The following is an 18,224-nucleotide window of genomic DNA, read 5'->3' as shown; positions in this document are numbered from 1 at the left end:
GAGTGTAGACAAAGTGCAAACACTTTGCTTTTTTTATGTAGAAGACGAGAATCGTAGGTGTTAAGCTCTACTGGTGTAACAATTAGATTGGAAACACAGGAGCCATCACAGCTCACCAAAGGGGCAAGGGGACATATATTGTAAGGGAGTACTTAGGAACAAGGACAGACAGATAGAAAAGCAAGTCCAAACTTCGCCTAGGCCAGTCACACCGACGCACCCGGAATCCGGCAAACTTACAGAGAGAGGCAGGGATCCAGGTGATGAAGGTGATGCATGGCGAAGACCGGCAAAGACCGGCTTGGCTTGGAAGCGCTGGCGCTGAAGCGCCTGACGTTTTCTTTCCAGCCGAGCCAGGACTTCTAGGTCCTGTAGTCAAAACAAATGGAGCACGCAATATGCTGAAGAGTCCCAAAGGTCTACAAAATCACAATCAGCAAGGTAGAGATGTCAAAACCCAAAGCACTGCACCAAGGCACTGCTTGCTAATGCTGCTGTTGCCAAACTAATTAATTTCAAAGTAAACAAAGGCAAGGATGTTAAATGTTGTAATGCACGAAGGAAAGTAACACAGTCGCTTTAAAAAATGTACAGAGTGTGTGCTACTTTAGGTAGAATATTAATATTGCACAGATACAGTGCAAATAAAGTACATGTGAAATCAACACAAATCCAGAGAAACCTTGGCCTCAGTAATAGAAGCGAGATGACACAAACCAGGTGATACAAACCATTGCCATATAGACACAAACAAACCCTTCAGTGCAAAAGCAGACTTCATGTTACATAGTTCGCCTCCACACACTAAATTTGGACAATAACTAGAAGAGTTTCAGCGAAGATAAGGTGTTTGTTTTATTTCATTTAATTTAATTTTTATTTTATTGAATTTATAAAGCGACTTTAGGCAAAGGCAATGACCAAAATATATCAAAAGCAGTACAATTATCACGCTAAAATATCGACGTAAGGAAAATCAGCAGAGTGGGGAGCCAGGGAATCAAGAGACAAGAGAAGATAAGAGATGGGTTTTGAGGTTTCATTGAAAGATACAAAGAGATGAGGCAGAACGAAGTAAAGGAGAAGGGAGTTTGTTCCGGGGTTTGGGAGCCAGGGGAGCAAAAGAACAGAAATGAGAAGAAGCACAGGGAGGTTTAGGAACAGTTAGAAGAAATACATTCTTTGATCTTAGGGATCGAGAGGGGATGTAGAACTAGAGTAAAGAGGAGAAATAAAGGGGGGGGGGGGCAGACCATGAGTACATTTGCAAACAATTGAGAGAAAGTGGTAAAGAAGACAAGATTCAAAAGGGAGTAATGGAATCGAAAGTAGGGAGGGTGTAATGGAAGACCGAGGGGCTAAAGAGAAGAGGAGACGAATGGAGGAATTATAAACAGAACAAAGAGGAAGAAGACGGGACGCAGGAAGACCAAGCAGTAGACACGAGCAATAGTCAATGTGGGAAAAGACAAGAGAGAAAAGAAGACATTTTGTGGCATGAAAAGAAAGATAGGGGCGAGCACAACCGATGTTGAAAAGTGCATAACGACAAGAGCCAGCAATAGAGAAAATATGAAGAGAAAATGAGAGAGATGGATCAACGATAACGCCCAGGTTGCACGCAGATGGCGAGAAAGGAAGAGAAGATGGAGGAAAGGAGTGAGCGGGGGGAGAAAGAATGGGATAAATAGTAGAGGTAGGAAAGAACAGGACCTCAGTTGTATAGGGTTTGAGATGTAAAAAATGAAAGGAGATCCTGTTTTGAACAGCAAAGACAGTTTGAAACAGTAGAATGGAGAGCAGAATCAAAAGATGAAAAAGAGAAAAAGATCTGGGTGTCATCGGCGTACAGATGAAAAGAAAGATGGAAGGAAGAAATAAGAGTAGAAAGAGGAGCAGTACAAAGAGAGTAAAGAAGATAACTAAGTACTGAACCTTGAGGAACACCATATACAAGAGGGAGTGAAGGAGATGAGTTCCCAGCTCAGGTTACGGATTAGGACCATAGGGAAAAATAGGAACGGAACCATTCAGGAGCAGGCCTTGAAATATCCAAGGTAGAAATTGAAGGCATAAGGAGAGCGTGATCAACAGTGTCAAACGCTGCAGACAAGTCAAGAAGAATAAGAATAGAGGAGAGTTTAGAGTGACAAGCTGCGAGGAGAGAGTTTGAGACATGTAGAAGAGCAGTCTCTGTAGAATGAGAATGGCAAAAGCCAGACTGAAGAGTGGGGAGAAGAGAATGGAGATTCAGAAAGCAGGTTACCTGAGTATAGGCAGCCCGTTCAAGAACCTTAGAAAGGAAAGGCAGAAGAGAAATAGGGTGGAAGTTAGGAGGAATATATGAGTCAAGCGAAGGTTTTTTCAGAATGGGAGGAATAAGTGCATGCTTATAGGTGGCGGGAAAGCAAGAATTTGCAAAGGATGAGTAATAAGAGAAGTGGCATAGGGAATAAAATGAGGACATTCTTGAGGGATAAAAGAAGAGGGAAGAGGATCAGAAGGAGAAGTAGTGGGGTCATCATGATGAAAAGGAATGTAGTGGTAGAACAGGACAGGTATAAGGGGAAGGAGTAACAGAAGGAATGAAAGCTGAGTGGAGGTTTTCTACTTTAGATGTGAAATAGTTTGCAAAGTCAGAAGAAGAGAGAGACAAGAAAGCAGATGGATCAGGTGCTTTAGGAGTAAGAATATTGTGAAGAAGCTGTTAGAGGCGACGAGGCTGGTAGGATAGGGAGTGTGACTTCCGAATAATAAGATATTTTAGCAATAAGTAAAGCAAAGTCAAAAGAGCAGTGCAACGTTGAGAGCAGAATGAGATCAAAGGGGGAACACACATTTTTTCCATTACCACTCGGCTTTACGCAGACTGCGGCGAAGGGAGACAAGATCTGGAGAGAGCCAGGGCTGTGGAGTTTTACAAGTCCGAGAAAAAGGCTACAAATGAAAATTTGAGTCAAGCACAGATAGCACAGAAGAATGTAGAGTGCTAGCAGCTGAATCAGGAGAAAAGGAAGAGAAAGTGAGATTGATGGAAGAGAAGAGTGCAAAGAGGAAAGAAAAAATAGAGGATCGAAAGAAGAAAGATTATAGTGATTAAAGATAGTCGAGGAAGAACAGGAGTAGTAAGGGATTAGAAGCGTAAAAGGGGCAGGAAGACACAGGAGAGGGAGGAGGAAGTGAGAAAAAAAGTAAGTCTAGGCAGGAACCAGACTGGTGAGAAGGGGGGGATGAAAATACAAATGGTAAGAGTCAGCAAGTGAAAACAGCAAAGGGAACAATGAGTTAGCGGAGGGGAGGTTGAAATCCCCAAGGAGAAAGAGAGGGGAGAAAATGGGAGAAGGTGGGATAAGAGTAGATCAAGATGTTCAAGAAAATCAACGAGTGGACCAGGGGGGCGACTGACGACATGAAGAGAGACACGGAAAGGATTAGATAAGGAGTAAAAGTGATATTCAAAAGAAGGGAAACTTGGGAGACTACGAGGGGGAGGTAGAAGAGTCCAGGAGGAATTATAGAGATTTCTGGTGACCCCATATGCCTGCTCAGATGTTTATCTTGACTCAACACTTTCTGCTTTACAATTTGTTTGACCTGAGACAGAGAGGAGTACTCAGAGATAATCATATTTTGGATCCCCCAGCTGGACAGTGGTTTGCAGACTTCCCTGTAACAAACATATTTATTGAGTTCAGGGGACCCTTCTATTTCTTTCATTATTACTTTCATATTTGGATTTTCTGAAAGGCTCAGTTAGGCCTTCAGAAAATAACAAGTACACCTAGCTTTCTCTTGTGAAGCAGTGCTAGACACTACCAATTCTAAATGCAATTTGGGGTGCTTTGCGATAGACTCCATCTTTGGAGAAAAGCACACCCACGTAAGAAAAGAACTCAACCTCCTTGATCTTCACCCCCTTTACGAGCCATGAGACAGGATTTCTGCATTTACCAAACACCCCACTTTAGCTTTCATCATATTCAGCTTAAGGATTTGAGTGCTGAAATACTCATCAGAATAAATAGGGGCTTGGTACAGTCCGCCAGGGGTCAAGACAAGTAATGCAGTGTCACAAGTGTATATAAGTGCCCCAAAACAGTTGTTATGCAGTTTTGGGGAATTGACCTTTAGGCCTGCATTAGGGGGGTCAAACTCAGAGAGAAATAATATGAATAAAAGTGGAGCTAATGCAGAACCTTTCTTGACCCCTTTATTTGTTTGTTTGACAATGCAGTTTTCAGAGTAGAAAAGTTGAATCAAATTTAAAAGCCCCTTAGGCATGAAGAGTGCAGCTAAATCTCCCCAAAGACAGCTCCTAGGGATAGAGTCAAAGGCTTTCTCTAGATCAATAAAAGCTACATAAAGAATTCCTCTCTAATTATGAAATATGTATCAGTCAAAATATTTAAGAGTAGACCGTGGTCCAGCGTAGAGAAGTCTTTACAAAACCCTGCCTGGGTGGGCTTCAGTAGATTCTGTAAGAGTGCCCATTCCTTTAATCTAGTGAGCAAGCATTTGGTGAAGAGTTTTCTTATTATGTCTAACAGGGAGATTGGGCTATAGCAATTGGGGTCAGCAATAGATCCTTTTAAAAAAAAATAAGTATCATCAGACTCCCAGTCCACGAACGGGGTAAAACCTCCAATTGGTTTATTGAATTAAAAAGATGATATAGTATAGGCTGCCACCTGGTTGCAAACCACTTAAAAATGTTTGAATGCAAACCTTCTGGGCCTGCAGCTTTACCAATGGTGTGCACTTTCATATTCTTGCAGATCTCTTCTGGACTGACACAATTGGGGTCATTACAAGTGTGCCGGTCTGGAAATAAAATGCTGGTAATTCCGTTTACTTGCACTATTTCCGGACCGTAGCATTCTGACACACAGGCACCACGGAAATACAGCGTCATTACGAGAATGGATTAGCTGGTAACACTGGCATAAAAATGCTGGTACTTCCATGCCGGAAAAAACGGAACCACAGAGCACCCGGAAAATGGGCCCAGGTGAGGAAGAACAGGCCACAGGTGCACCCAATGCACCCAGCTGCACCCAATAAACACAGAAACAGCACACATGTACCACACACACACCAGAAACACTACCTAACACAAACATGCTGCCCCTCATAGTAGTAGCAATGGACATGAAGGTGCTGCACACTGGAGTGCAGCTCTATGAGCTGGAGCTGCATCAGTGGCAACAGGAGTACAGGGAGTGGAGGAGGATGAGGATGTGGATGAATGCCATGCAAGTGGCGATGCAGAGGCGTGCTGTGATTCCCCGCACAAGTGCAAAACTCTGGGCCATGACAGATGGCCAGATACACACCCTGTACCGTCTCAGCAGGGAAACTATCCTGGGACTTGTGGACCTCATCCAGGATGACACTGGGAGCAGTATAGGCATCCGGACAGCCATACCACCCCTGTTGAAGCTGGTATCAGTCCTGAACTTCCTCGTCACAGGCACGATCCATAAATCTGTGAGCCAGCTGCATGGCATGTCACAACCTGCATTCTCCACAGTGATTGTGCAGATCCTGGATGCCCTACTGCGCCATGTGGGTCAGCACATTTCCCCCCCAATGGCCCAGGCACATGTAAATGCCACCAATGCCCGCTTCCATGCATTTGCAGTGCCCAATGTGTTGGCAGCATTGTGCTGCCCATATGTAGAGCTGGTGGTCCCCCATACCATAGAGGAGGTGTACAGGAACCGTAAGCAGTACCATTCGCTCAATGTCCAGGTGACCTGCGATGCCAACTTCACCATCACTCACTGCTCTTCCCGCTTCCCAGGATCAACCCACAACTCCATGGTCCTGCGGAACAGCACCCTGTCAGCGTACATGGCAAGTTATGGGAGACAAAGAACCTGGCTATTGGGTGATTAAATGTGCAATCACGCACACATTGCTGCATGGGTCACAGGCCAATGGGGCTGGGGGGGGCTCGGACCAATGCATGTCCCACAGCCACCCTGCAAATGCAGGACAATCAACGGGATGCCCGATTGAGTGCACACGACTCAAATAAATAACACGAGTGATGAGGGGTACCATTGACAGGCCATTCCATGTTTAGCTCATATGGACATGTACATGCAATGCACTGTAGGTACCAGAATGCAACACTGCCATTTCACCAATTTAAGCGTACCTGTACACCGTCCCCCCTAGGCCCATGTAACACATGCCCTGGTGAGACATGGTGCATGCACGCAAACACCACGACTGTGTAGAATCCACAGTCACAGGCAACGCCACTGTCATACACCATCACTCACACACGTAAAATGTCAATTTCAAAGTGAACGCCATTGTTCCTCATGTACTGCACAGTTTACACTGGCGCAGACACATGGCGCACAGGTGGGACTGCAATCTGAGTAGCACCGGGGTGGGATCTCGGTCGGAATGGAAGGGAGAGGGGCAACACGTCCATGCTGTGCCATGAATGGCTTCAGTACATTCAAGGTGGGGATTGGCCTTCCAGGCCTTCTGTGCATGTGAGCTGTCATGTGTCATACATGCAAGTCAAATAATGTCCAGTCCGCATTACGGGTGCCATGTACAGTGTACAGTTACAGCTGTTGCCGGGACACAGCAACGTCCAACCCAGACAATGTGGATACACACGCATATGGGTGACTCACACGAGGGCCAATCAGTGGCCAATCATGTCCTACTCCCAGCAACCCATCCCAGGCACCCAAACCCGGCACAGACAGCATGTCCGCCAGTGGCTATCACACTCCACCAGTCCACAGTACCAGATGCACGAATTTGACCACCCACACAGTCATTGTGAAAAGCTCTGTCCATCCACATGCATGTCATGCCTCACCTTGTGTCCTACCCCTTGCAGGTGATTCTGGATATCTGCTACTTACATGGTTGGTGACCCATCTAAGAGATTCCCAGACACAGGAGGAGGTGCTCTACAATAGTGCACATGTGCGAACAAGGGCAACTATTGAGTAGACCTTTGGGCTACTCAAGACACGTTTCTGATGCCTACACCAGTCTGAAGGTGCACTCATTTACATGCCATCAAAGGTGGGGAAGACAGTCTTGGCCTGTGCAATGTTGCACAATATATGCGTTAGATGCAATTTACCCCTGTATCCCGATATGGACATGCCACCACCAGAAGGTGAAGATGATCAAGATGTGGAGGCAGCTCCAGGCATGCAACGACATGTGCACATGGATGCTAGAGATGGGCGTGTAGGAGATGGGCATGTAGCCCATCAGGTAATCATTGACGACCTCTTTTGACTCCCCGTCCACTGCGCACAACACATGCCCCTCACTGCATGTCACATGCACAACCAATAAATCGGACCGCACCAATAAGAAATATCTAGTCATTGATGTAAGTGCTTAACACAGTGTATTATTCAGGTCAAACTATGTACAACCAACAACCTGTGCCCCCTACCAAAACACTCCCCCCCTAAACACTCCCTCCACAAACACCACACACCCCACACAACCCCTCACCAAACACCCCCTCTGCAGACACCCCCGAAAAAATAAAGTGTCATGGATGGTGTGGTTCAAAGTCACCTCCTATGTTTTTTGGCAATACAGGCCTTGGCTTTTGCCAGTGATCCTGACAGTCTCTGGGAGCTGCACCTTGACATGCCCTGGTGGGAGATTGCTGGTGTGGTGACATTGGAGGGGGAGGGTCTGATCCTTGGCCACCCATGCGATCCGGGGCAGCCTGCAAGGGTGTGTCAAAGACTCAGTGAGGGCAGACACACCCTTGTTTTCCTCCTAGACCCTCTGAGCTAAGACAACCAGGGCGAAGGTTGTGGAACCCAGGGCACGGGCACGGCACCGGCTGCTGGCCTGCATGCATTCCTGCTTTCTATGTGACTCTTCAAGTTGTGCAGGACCATATCAGCCATCTCGTCATGCCTACCCTCGATTCTGCGGATGTGTGCATCCATCTCCAAGATGTTTGGGATTGGAGGAGGAGGGAGGCTGGGTAGGTCTGAGGGGCTGAAGCTTGGCCTCTGGTATGTGGTGTGGTCGGGCAGCTGCACATGCTTTCCCCTGCGTCAGGAGATGTGCGGGGATGTGATGGTGGCTGGTGTTGGGTGGGCATCTGACGTGTTGGCGAGCCGGATGCTAGCTCTGCCGGTGCAGGTGGCTGGGGCACAGGGCCCGATGGCTGCGCTGCGGGTGCAGGTGGTTGGGTCACGGGGCCTGATGTATGCGCTGCCGGGGCATGTGGTTGAGGCACAGGGCCTGATGGCCGTGCTGCTGGGGCAGGTGGTTGGGGCACAGGATCCGATGGCTGTTATGTGGTATTGCGTAATGTTGTTCCCCTCCTCTGTGTGGCTGACCGGGCTGAGCAGGGTGCCTATCAAGATGAGATGGGCATGTAGTTATTCATCTGTGTGTCACCACAACAGACTTGCAATACACATATACGACATTGTGTGTGACCTTGCCTGTACGTGGAGTCTGGTTGTCAGGACTGCTCTGATGCGTGCATGCTTGTATGTGTGGAATGGTTGCACATTGGTTGTAGTCCTGCCATGCTGCCTTGTACTGATGTGTGCATCGTATATGTGCTGCTTGTCATGTTGTCCCTTTGAGCACAAAACCGGTACTCATGTGTCCATATGTGTGTGTGCATGCATTTTGGGTGCAACGCTTTTGCATGTCTTACCCTGACCCACGCCACTGGCATCTGTCTGTGCATGGCCCATATTTTGTTGTAGTCATGTATTGTAAGCATGAACTTGGACATATCCCCATGATGTATGTGGTGCATTTCACAAGCGTCTCATGTTTTGTATTTTAATGTGGCTTGTTGTACTCATCCCCCTCTGCTGGCTTCCCTGCTCCAGCCTCTGCCGCTCCTATTCCGTCTATCCCCTCTATCCCCTCCATGTGCAGCACTGTGCTGCATGTCTCCTCCCCAACATCACTTTCCGTGGGGAGGCCCTCCCGTCTCCAGTGGCAAGGCATTCCCTCCAGTGTGCCAAGAGTAAGTTCTTTACTCGGAGGCGAAGATCATCCCATCTTTTGTGGCAGTCTCTTGGGGTGCGGGGGACAGGGCACACTGCCGTGACTTTCTGGGCCACCTTCTCATCCCATAGTGCAGACTTTCTGCAATGGCTTGCTCGCCGATTGTCTGATCCAAATAGTTCGTCAACATTGGCCACTATTGAGTCACTCAACGTGGTTAGTTCAGGCTCTGTGAACCGCGGCTTCTGTTGATGGACCTCAGGGACACAAGATGTGGCTGTTCCTGCCATGTTGCCAGTGTTTCCGTGACTGGATGGCTACAGGAAGTGCCCGATTTTAGCTGGATTGTGTTTTTAAAAATGGCCACCAGCAAGCTTTCAGTTTCTGCGATGATGCTGTTTCCGGTTCCGCTAATTCCGTTGAAGGTGTCACCGGCATCGGTTTGGCCCATTGCCGGTGTTCCCATAATTGTGCATACTGGAATTGCTGTTACCACATGGAAACACTGACATTTCATGGTTTTTCCAGTATTTGGTCATACGGTAACACTGATTCCGGCAATACGGGTTGCACACTCCCGCATTCTTGTGATATGCCAGTGATTCCATCACTGCGGTAGCCAGAAACAGTGCTACCGGGATGCCTGAATCACCTGCGATTTTACGGCCAACTGGTAATGAGGGCCAATGTCAATTTACTCTTAAATGGCTCCCCTTATCTCTAGCACCTGAATATTATCAATTAAGATCCCTTGAAATTGGGATAGCCACTGCTCAGGAGACTTTTGTGGATCATTCTTTCCTCCTGGGCAATCGAACCAGCTAGCAACCAATTTCCATAATAATCTAGAGTCATTAGTTTGGACTGCCCTCTCTAAATGCTCCCATTGGTTAGTAGCATAATCCATTTTTGTCATTTTTAATAATTGTTTGCATCTTTTCTTAAGACTAAATAACAGACCTGCATGAATTGCCCCCTCTGAAGCTCCCTTTTATATTAGGGACTTCATAGAAAGAAACTCATGGTCAAACCAATCGTCCCTCTGTGATTCAATTTGGTATTGGTGTTATGGCTGTAGAGATTTCATTTGGTGTGAATATTTTTAATCAATTGATCAAAATCCATCACCACTGGTGTGCAATCTACCTGTGTGGATGTTAAATTGTCTATGGCCCTCATTACGACCCTGGCGGAAATCGCGGTGCAAAATGCACCATGGAGCACGGCGGAAAGCTGCCGATAGCGCCATGGGGGTTGGCGGATTTTCCGCCCCATTCCGACCTTGGCGGGGCGGTAAATCCCCATCCCCCATTTTACCCTTCCCCATTCCCATTTTTGCCCCATAGGGTATAATGGGAGTGGGGAAGGCGTTAATTACGCCACCGTAAAATACAGTGGCGTAATTAACGACAAGGTCCCGTAGCGCCATGGATTTCTCCGCCCGGAAAAACCAGGCGGAAAACGCTCCATGGCGCTACGGAAACTCGTAGTAGGGCGGACGGGTCCGCCGCGAATAACGCTGGCGTAAACCCACTCGGCCAGGATCGTAATGAGGCCCTATGAGTCTCATAATTTCTGCAGATTTAATGATTTCCTCAAATTCCGTCAATTCTATGCAAGGGAATATTATTATTTCTGACAGATATCGGTTCCCATTTTAAATTCATTTGAGAGTGATATTGCAGTTTCAGTAAGAGGAGAAAATGATCCCTATCCACACGATTTGTTATTGAAAGCTTTACTGCTTGGGGGAACAGATAGTCTATTATACAGTAATCAATAATCGTGGATGAAGTTCCTCTAGTGAATATGTGACTTAGGGGCCTATCGTCTGGGCACCTCCCATGAAGTTCAACCAAACCATGAGCTTTCATGAAGCTATGTAGCATACGGCCCCTTGAATTCATTTTCAGTTAAGTAGTACGGATCTTGGGATCCCACAGGATTCTTCCAGGAGTTCCCTTTCTTCCCTTTCTTCAAATCTTCTGGAATTAAACTTAGTTTGGCATTAAAATTGCCCATTATTACAATGTTCTCCCCTGGATCCACATTAACTAGTTGGTCAAACCTATTCATCAGATCATATGTGACAAGGCTACCCCTTTTTGGGTGGGAGATAAACATTGGCAATCCGAAAACTCTGGCAACCGCCACCAATGTTCCACAAAGCTTGATTGCAATGACCTGGTCCGAAACAATTGGCAACCTGGCTAGTTTAAAAGGTAAGGAAGCAGGAGCTCAGATTATTAAACCCCTGATCTAATGCCCTTTAATGATGCTCCCTCCACCCCAAATTTGAAAATCCCATGTATCCTTTTAATGGAATATCCTCAGTTACCATGTCTCTTGTAAACAAACAACATCAAATTGTGTAGTATAGGAGAGCCATTCCCCATCCAACATGTTGGCTCTCAGCCCTGTGATATTCCAAGACAGCAAACTTAAATAAGTGGAGGAGCAGTCAGTCTGAGGGGTTACCAAGGCGCACGGGGGAGTGTGCCTCATGCAGCTAAACAGTGTCACAAGCCTTTCTGAACAAATGTGTGCAGGTTTCTCTCTTCTGTAACAGGCCTTGCAACAATGCTGGTGGTGGGTCCAGAATGAAAGTGTGACCTATGCTCATTACTTGGTTATCGGGCACCTTCAGCTTAGGGCCTCTGAAATCCGAATGCGAGACCATTGCCCCCAACCATAAATCGTGTAGATGACATTGTTAAGCTTTTACACCTAGAAAAACTTCTATTCCCATTCCAGCAAGTGCACCCCTACATTGAATCAGACATGCTCTTAATTGGGGGTTGTGAAATCCAAACCTAACATTATATCCCTCGCAGAACATGCAGTCAGAGAGAATTTTAATGGAGAAGAGGTTCTTAAAAGATATGCCCAATATTCCCAGGACTGTGCATTCAGCAGGGAGCACTTGTATGAGTTCTTGTTCCCATGCATTTTTGTTCTGAAGGTACAAATTAGATTAAGTTGTCACCAGTCTTCCAGCAGGTCAGGGGAAATGTTTCCAGGCCAGGTTTCATAGGTCTATAGGTTTCAAAAACGAAATTAGCAGACTTCCCCTCGGCAGGTCTGCTGCTAGGTGTTGAATTGGTACCAGAAGGGCAACTCTTGGGACATTCCCCAGACACGCTCTCACATGAGCCTTCTGTGGGAGCTATAAACTTCTTGAGACATGGCTCTGGACAATGGTGTCCCATGGCACTAGCAGGGGTTCTTCCTTATGATATAAGCACTGCCCCAGGTATCGAACCTGTGTTGCTCTGTGTCGTCTTGCTTCCAAGACAAGCACGTTTCCACTGAGCTTTCCTTCTTCGACAGAATCCTTATACCCCACTGTAGGTCTGTGTGTAGTGGTGATATGAAGCAACTGATTAGCCCCCAATTGGCATCCATCAACCCTCTCCTCAGTTTGCACCAGGTGATGGATACGGACCTCATATGAATTGGATGTAGGAGCAAATGTGCTTCCAATTCCTGCTGTATGAAAAGTGTTAATCTTAGGCATAGAGGTTTGAGAGACTCTATTTTTGGGACTACCAAAGCAAGATCAGTGCCCGAGTCAGTATAAACATATACATTAGACACTTCAATTTGTCTGTCAAGTAAGTCCTTCAGACCTCCTTGTGACGAAACCGATGTGGGTACTAAGTGCGAGAGGTCAAGAGGGGGAAAAATGGATGCAGCATCTGTGGCCTGGCCAAAGAACGGTTTCTCAGTAATGCTCAGTGATCTTTCTAAAGAAGCAAATCCTTCCAGTTTCAAACCTAAAAGGCCCTAATGGAAGCGAGTATATTTATAATTTTGGTCAATCTAATGTCCATATGCACAAGATGCCCTGTCACTGTTTCAACAAAGTCATTCTCCACCACGCGTTCCCTGTGAGGCAAGTGACCTGATGTGTCTATAGAGACTGGTGAAAATGGAAAGGCTTTTGGAAGGGCCTCAGTGGTGCTGCACATTTCTGCCGCATTCTGACCTTTGGAGCATTCCGGGGGGAGCTGGGCCGGGGTTTCCTCCTCGTGTGTCACCAACTCTATACCCTGTGTGTATTTAGTTGCTTCATCCCTGATTATTGCTTGAATTTTGGGCATTGGGGCAAAGCCAATAAAACTATGCTGGACATGCTTTGCTCCCATCTTGGTGCTCCTGTCTTGCTCGGGTATGTAGTTGAGATTGTTGGGAGTGGGAGAAAGATGTGCAGGGGATGAAAATGCTAATATCGAGACCTGCGGTTGGTTCTTGTCCAATAGCAACAGCACTGGCTTTAGTCCTAAACACCTATCATTGTAAAGACGATCTATTGACCGCTCCAAGGCTTCGAGCATAGATCTGTCAAATGGCTAAGTCAGAGTAGGAAACTTCTTGGTATGGTCAGCCAACTCTGGACATATTGTTATACAACACTTGGAACCCTTGCCCCTGCCACTATTATCTGTCAGAGCCACTACGGCTGTATTTTCAATATTTGAAGCTAGGTTCCTTGATGAGGGCTCGATCAAAAGACAAGGGGGAAAGGTTTCAGGATACCCCTCATTAATATTCATTAGATACATTTGTATATAATGATTTTAATTGTATATACATTTTTACCAATGCATATTAATAAGGGATATCCTGAAAACCTGTCAGTTTTGTGTTGCCCTCGAGGCCTGATCTAGTGTAATTGAAGTAGGTGGATCAGTAGTCTATAGAGGCCCATGTAAGGGCTGCTGCAGCAGCCAATGAGTGATACAACTGTGGCTTTTGTTACATCTATTTAATGTGACATGTTTAGGAGAGGGAGTATAGACACTGCACTAAGACCTGGTTGGTCTTTAGACCGAACAATATACTGTACTACAGCAATAAGCTGGTGAGAACTAAGAGATAGACCAGGCTTGTCCAACTCCAGGCCCCGAGGGCCGTAAACATGTTGGATTTACAGGATATCACTCATCATTATGCACAAGATAAATTTGTAGGCACAGATTCTAAATGTATGAACATTTATCTCATGACTCTTAATTCTGAAAACCTGTCATGTCTGCGGCCCTTGAGTTGGACACCCCTAAGCGAGACCATGCTGTACAACACACCCCTGTTGATTAATGGTGAAGTAGCAACGTGGTAGACTATAGTCCTGTTGATTGTTAGAAGATAACCAGAGTTTGAGCGGCTATTTGAAAACAGACCATTACAACTGCTTAGTCTTCCTTTTTATTTCACAAATGTATAATATTAACTGTGATCAGCATTTGATAATATGACACAAGCCCCTTTTGTCTTAAACAAAAATATGTTGTAATTTTGTTGTTTCTTAAACACATCACATGCCACAGATGGTGAGCCTCAGTAAATGATTTCTATTTTCAAATCATAAAAGATTTCTTGAGTTCTGGACCTAGTCCCAAATAACAAAAGATTATTTTTTTCATGTAACAAGGTTATAAAAACGTAACTGTATAAACATCTGGACGGGTTTAGACTGTGATGACTGAGGAAGATTTTTAATACTCTCCCCTTTTCAACCACTTTGTTTTACAGATGAAAGAATTGTGTCAATGCTTCACCATCAGCACCTGATGAGGGAACTGGAGGAGCTTAACCACCGAGGTATTACTTGCAATAGCTGCTGAGAACTCGTTCAGAAAAGAAGTGCATGCTTCCTTTATCAAACACCTTGCCATGAAACCTTCAACACAACGAGGAAAGGGATGCAAAACTGGCGTGCAATGTTGAGAGCAAAGCACGGAAACACTACTCTGGAGCAAAGGCTTCAATCTTTGGCTTGCTAGATGTTTTGACTACAACTCCCACCAGCCCTAGTCAACATAATCAATGGAGAGTGACCATGGGAATTGTAGTCCAAAACATCTTTATAGACAAAGGTTGAAGATCCCTGATCTGGGGAGGTGTTTGTTGGATCCATCCAGTGTGATTGAGGAGCGTGAGAACACTGTCAGGAGGTAGATCACTTAACCCTCAGGATGCACATCATAGAGGGATTTCCATGTAAGACCAATGAGTAGCCCAGTGGTATGTTACCTACACGGCTATCGAAATAATATGGTTTGTGGGATTTTGCTGGAATGGAGCCATCTCATGGGTTCTGCAAGCTACAGAATATTATTTGTTTCTTTGAGAGATTGGTGACTGCTTGTTGACCTAGATCGCATTACCATAGTAACCCAGGATTGAATCATCACCTCTGCTGTGCCGTGTCACGATCACATTATGACTGGGCAGTCTTGAGGGTGTTTAAGAAGTGGAATGTGGGCCCTTTGGTTACTGCATTGATTTTCCCCCACTATATGATTTACTTCCAATCATTCACAGTAAAGAACATCAGTCTATCAGTCATTTCTACTTAAAGACACGATAATTCATTAAACGTGCTTTAGTAAAATGTAATGCCAGAAATAGATGGGCAAAATAAATGTCACAAAATAGCCATTTGAAATTGATAACAATGAAAGTTACTTTAAAATAGAATTGATATTGCAGGTGCTGAACTGAAAATAATTTATCAAACTATAATTATAATTACGCTAAAATGTTCATCTATGTAATCCAAAGTAGTAACGTACCAATTATGCTGCCAAAAAGATTTGCCTCCTCTGAAATGCTGCTTAGAGGACCTCACACATGAAGTAACTAATGGCAGGGCTGTGAGGAGGACGTCTTTGAAGAGGTCAGTGATCATATCACACGTCATGTTTTATATTATAGAGGGGCTCTACTCAATGAATACACAGAGCGGCCCTGCTGCCTCAAACCGTTCTTTATTCTTTCCAAACTCTAACCTATCGCAGTGTATGTCGATGAGGTCCGGAGCTCTTGCTGTCTCGTAGCTCAGCAGGCCCGCTGTGGGGGCTCTTTAGGATGTATATGGTCACTGTAATGCCTTTGTCTTGTATTCAAACTGGCACATGTAGTATCCTAGAGAGGGCAGAACATGGCTCGCACCCCATTGGTACATTTGTGATGTGGACATTGTGAGTGGGCAAGCATCATGGATGGGAGCGTAGTCACTTTCGTTCATAATGTTGACCGTTGCTCCTGTATCGACGATGTACTTGCGATTCTGACCTCCTATTTGGAGTCCCACTCATGGGGGCAGCATTATCCTCTAGTTCTTCACATATACAATCGTGTAACGATCCTCGGGAAACTCTTGAGTTTCTTCATCTGTAACATGGACGTCTTCCAGCGACCATATTATTGTTCGTGGGTGAGGTCGCATTGGTGGCGGTTGCCTGGGAGAAGCAGGCACTCTTGGTCGTGTGGGCCGGCCTGTCCACTTCTGCGGGATTGGCACTTCTTCTCTGCATACTGATTTGAGATGATTGTCCCTCCTGCAGTTGGAGCATTGTAGCCCAACGGCTGGACAGATCCCTCTGTGTGGAAATGTGAGGCCACATCTGCGGCATGATCCAGTGCCTGACCTCTGTTTGACGATGGTGGTTATGCCGGCAGTCTAGTTGGAGTTTGGAAAAGCAGCTGAGATGACTCAACAGCCGATATTGTACCTTCCTTCTTAGGTGCATCAATGGTGGCAGCTTGGATGTCTACCCTCTCGTAGATCCATTCGCGTTTGATTACTTCATCAAAAGGGAGTGTTTTATTCAACAGGGGTTTGCGCAACCGGACGAGGTGCATCCTCCGTTAATATGCAGGCTGATTGCTTCTTCATCTGAAAAATTTGCGAATTGGCAATATGTGATCTTCTTCTGGGGACTAACGACGAATGTGTCCACTGTCTCATGTGGCAGCTGATGACACTGGTTAAAGGCTATCTCTTATAGTCCCAATTTGGCTGTAGGAAAAAGGGCTGTTGATTTCTCATTCCCCACAGCCTTAATGAAGTATGAGCAGTCTTCAAGTCATTCTTTCCATCTGAGTTCCATTTTCTGCTGGAGCTGTAGCTGAAATGGTTGTGGTCTCCTTAGCAAAGACGCCCTGAAACCAGATTTTGTAGAGGCTGGGGCTTGTCCTGCTTGAACCTCTTCCAACATGTAATCTTAACGTTGGGCTCACAGTGCTGAGGCATTCTGTGGACTAGTGATAAGTATGAATAGGCCAGTGCTTTGGGCTGGATTTCAGGTTTTCTGTGATCAGTCGTGTAGTCTTCCTTGTGAGGAGACATGCACCGTGAATTTGGGTGGATATAGGAGGTGGGGTCAACATGGAGCGTTGCTGCCTGGACGCTCGTGGGCACAGCTTCTTCCTTTGGAGAACCGGGCCTTCCAGCAACGGCTGGATGGCTCTTGGGCCTGGGAGTGGGAGTGGTGTCTGAGCTCACCTTGTGACAGGGAGAAGGAGGTGGGCTGGCCGCAGGCTAGCTCATGGAACTTAGAATTTCCCCTTCTGTGCGATATGCTGGCCACACTGGCTGCTGGAGGAGCGGGTACACGGGTGGAACTTGTGTCTGTGGATTGGGAGGCACGCTGGCCGCTTCAGCCAGATGTGCGCCGTTTCAATGTGTTGATGCGAATACTGCGCTCATTGCAGTGGGTGCAGCAGCCATGGATGCTGATGAGCAGCCAGACAATCGATGCATTCGCTGGGGCACGGGTTTGTCCATTTCGTCACCAGTTGTTTTATATTATAGAGGGGTGCCACTCAATGGTTGCATGGAGCCACCTTGCTGAATCGAACCGTTATTTATTCTTTCCAAACTGTAACAAAGTTCCCCCTCGTCTCGCCCCTCCCCCTCTCTTCTGCCCGCCCCTTCCACCTCTGCCTTCTCTTAAAGTCCCAGTTCCATGCTTTCTCATATACATTTCTGATGTCTTCATTGCTTCAGTCATTGACTACACTGCCAGAGCAGTTAGGGTTTGGCACATGGTGATGTCCTGGAGTCAATGTGTGGGCACTGTAAGACTAGCCTTCCTGGATAGGCATTTTAAATAGCAATGGGGTGGAGAGGGCATGCATAAACTGTACTGCACCGGGCATTTGATGTATCTACTTCAGTCATGTGTTGAGGGTGGGAGCATGTTGAGGTAGTGGACAGATGTACCTGTGCTCCTTGCCTTATGGTGCATCCGCAGCAATGCTCAGGTTATAGGTAATTCTTATCTTTTCCAAGCATGGCTAAAATGCTGACGTGAAGTCATATGTGGTGTGATTGGGTGCATCTAATCATATTCTTTCCTGCAAGCTAATGTCCTTATCGAGGATTACTCGCCTGTACTTTATTAGCAACAGGGAGCATGGTTTGTGACAGAATGCCATCTGGT

The 18,224-nt window shown here is 46.1% G+C and overlaps 1 protein-coding gene across 1 annotated transcript in view; it reads left to right on the top strand.

Annotated features, from left to right (window-relative positions):
* Positions 1-18,224, top strand: part of CCER2 (coiled-coil glutamate rich protein 2) — a 178,717-nt gene that overhangs the window by 138,364 nt on the left and 22,129 nt on the right. Inside the window, exon 4 of the mRNA XM_069644219.1 lies at positions 14,527-14,595. Coding sequence (XP_069500320.1) covers positions 14,527-14,595 — 69 coding nt within the window. The remainder of the gene's footprint in view (positions 1-14,526; positions 14,596-18,224) is intronic.

Source organism: Ambystoma mexicanum, chromosome 2p (genome assembly GCF_040938575.1).
Source record: "Ambystoma mexicanum isolate Mex_15411 chromosome 2p, UKY_AmexF1_1, whole genome shotgun sequence".
Classification (NCBI taxonomy): Eukaryota; Metazoa; Chordata; class Amphibia; order Caudata; family Ambystomatidae; genus Ambystoma; species Ambystoma mexicanum.
Note: the sequence above shows the minus strand (reverse complement) of the source record. Positions and strands in the feature narration are given on the sequence as shown.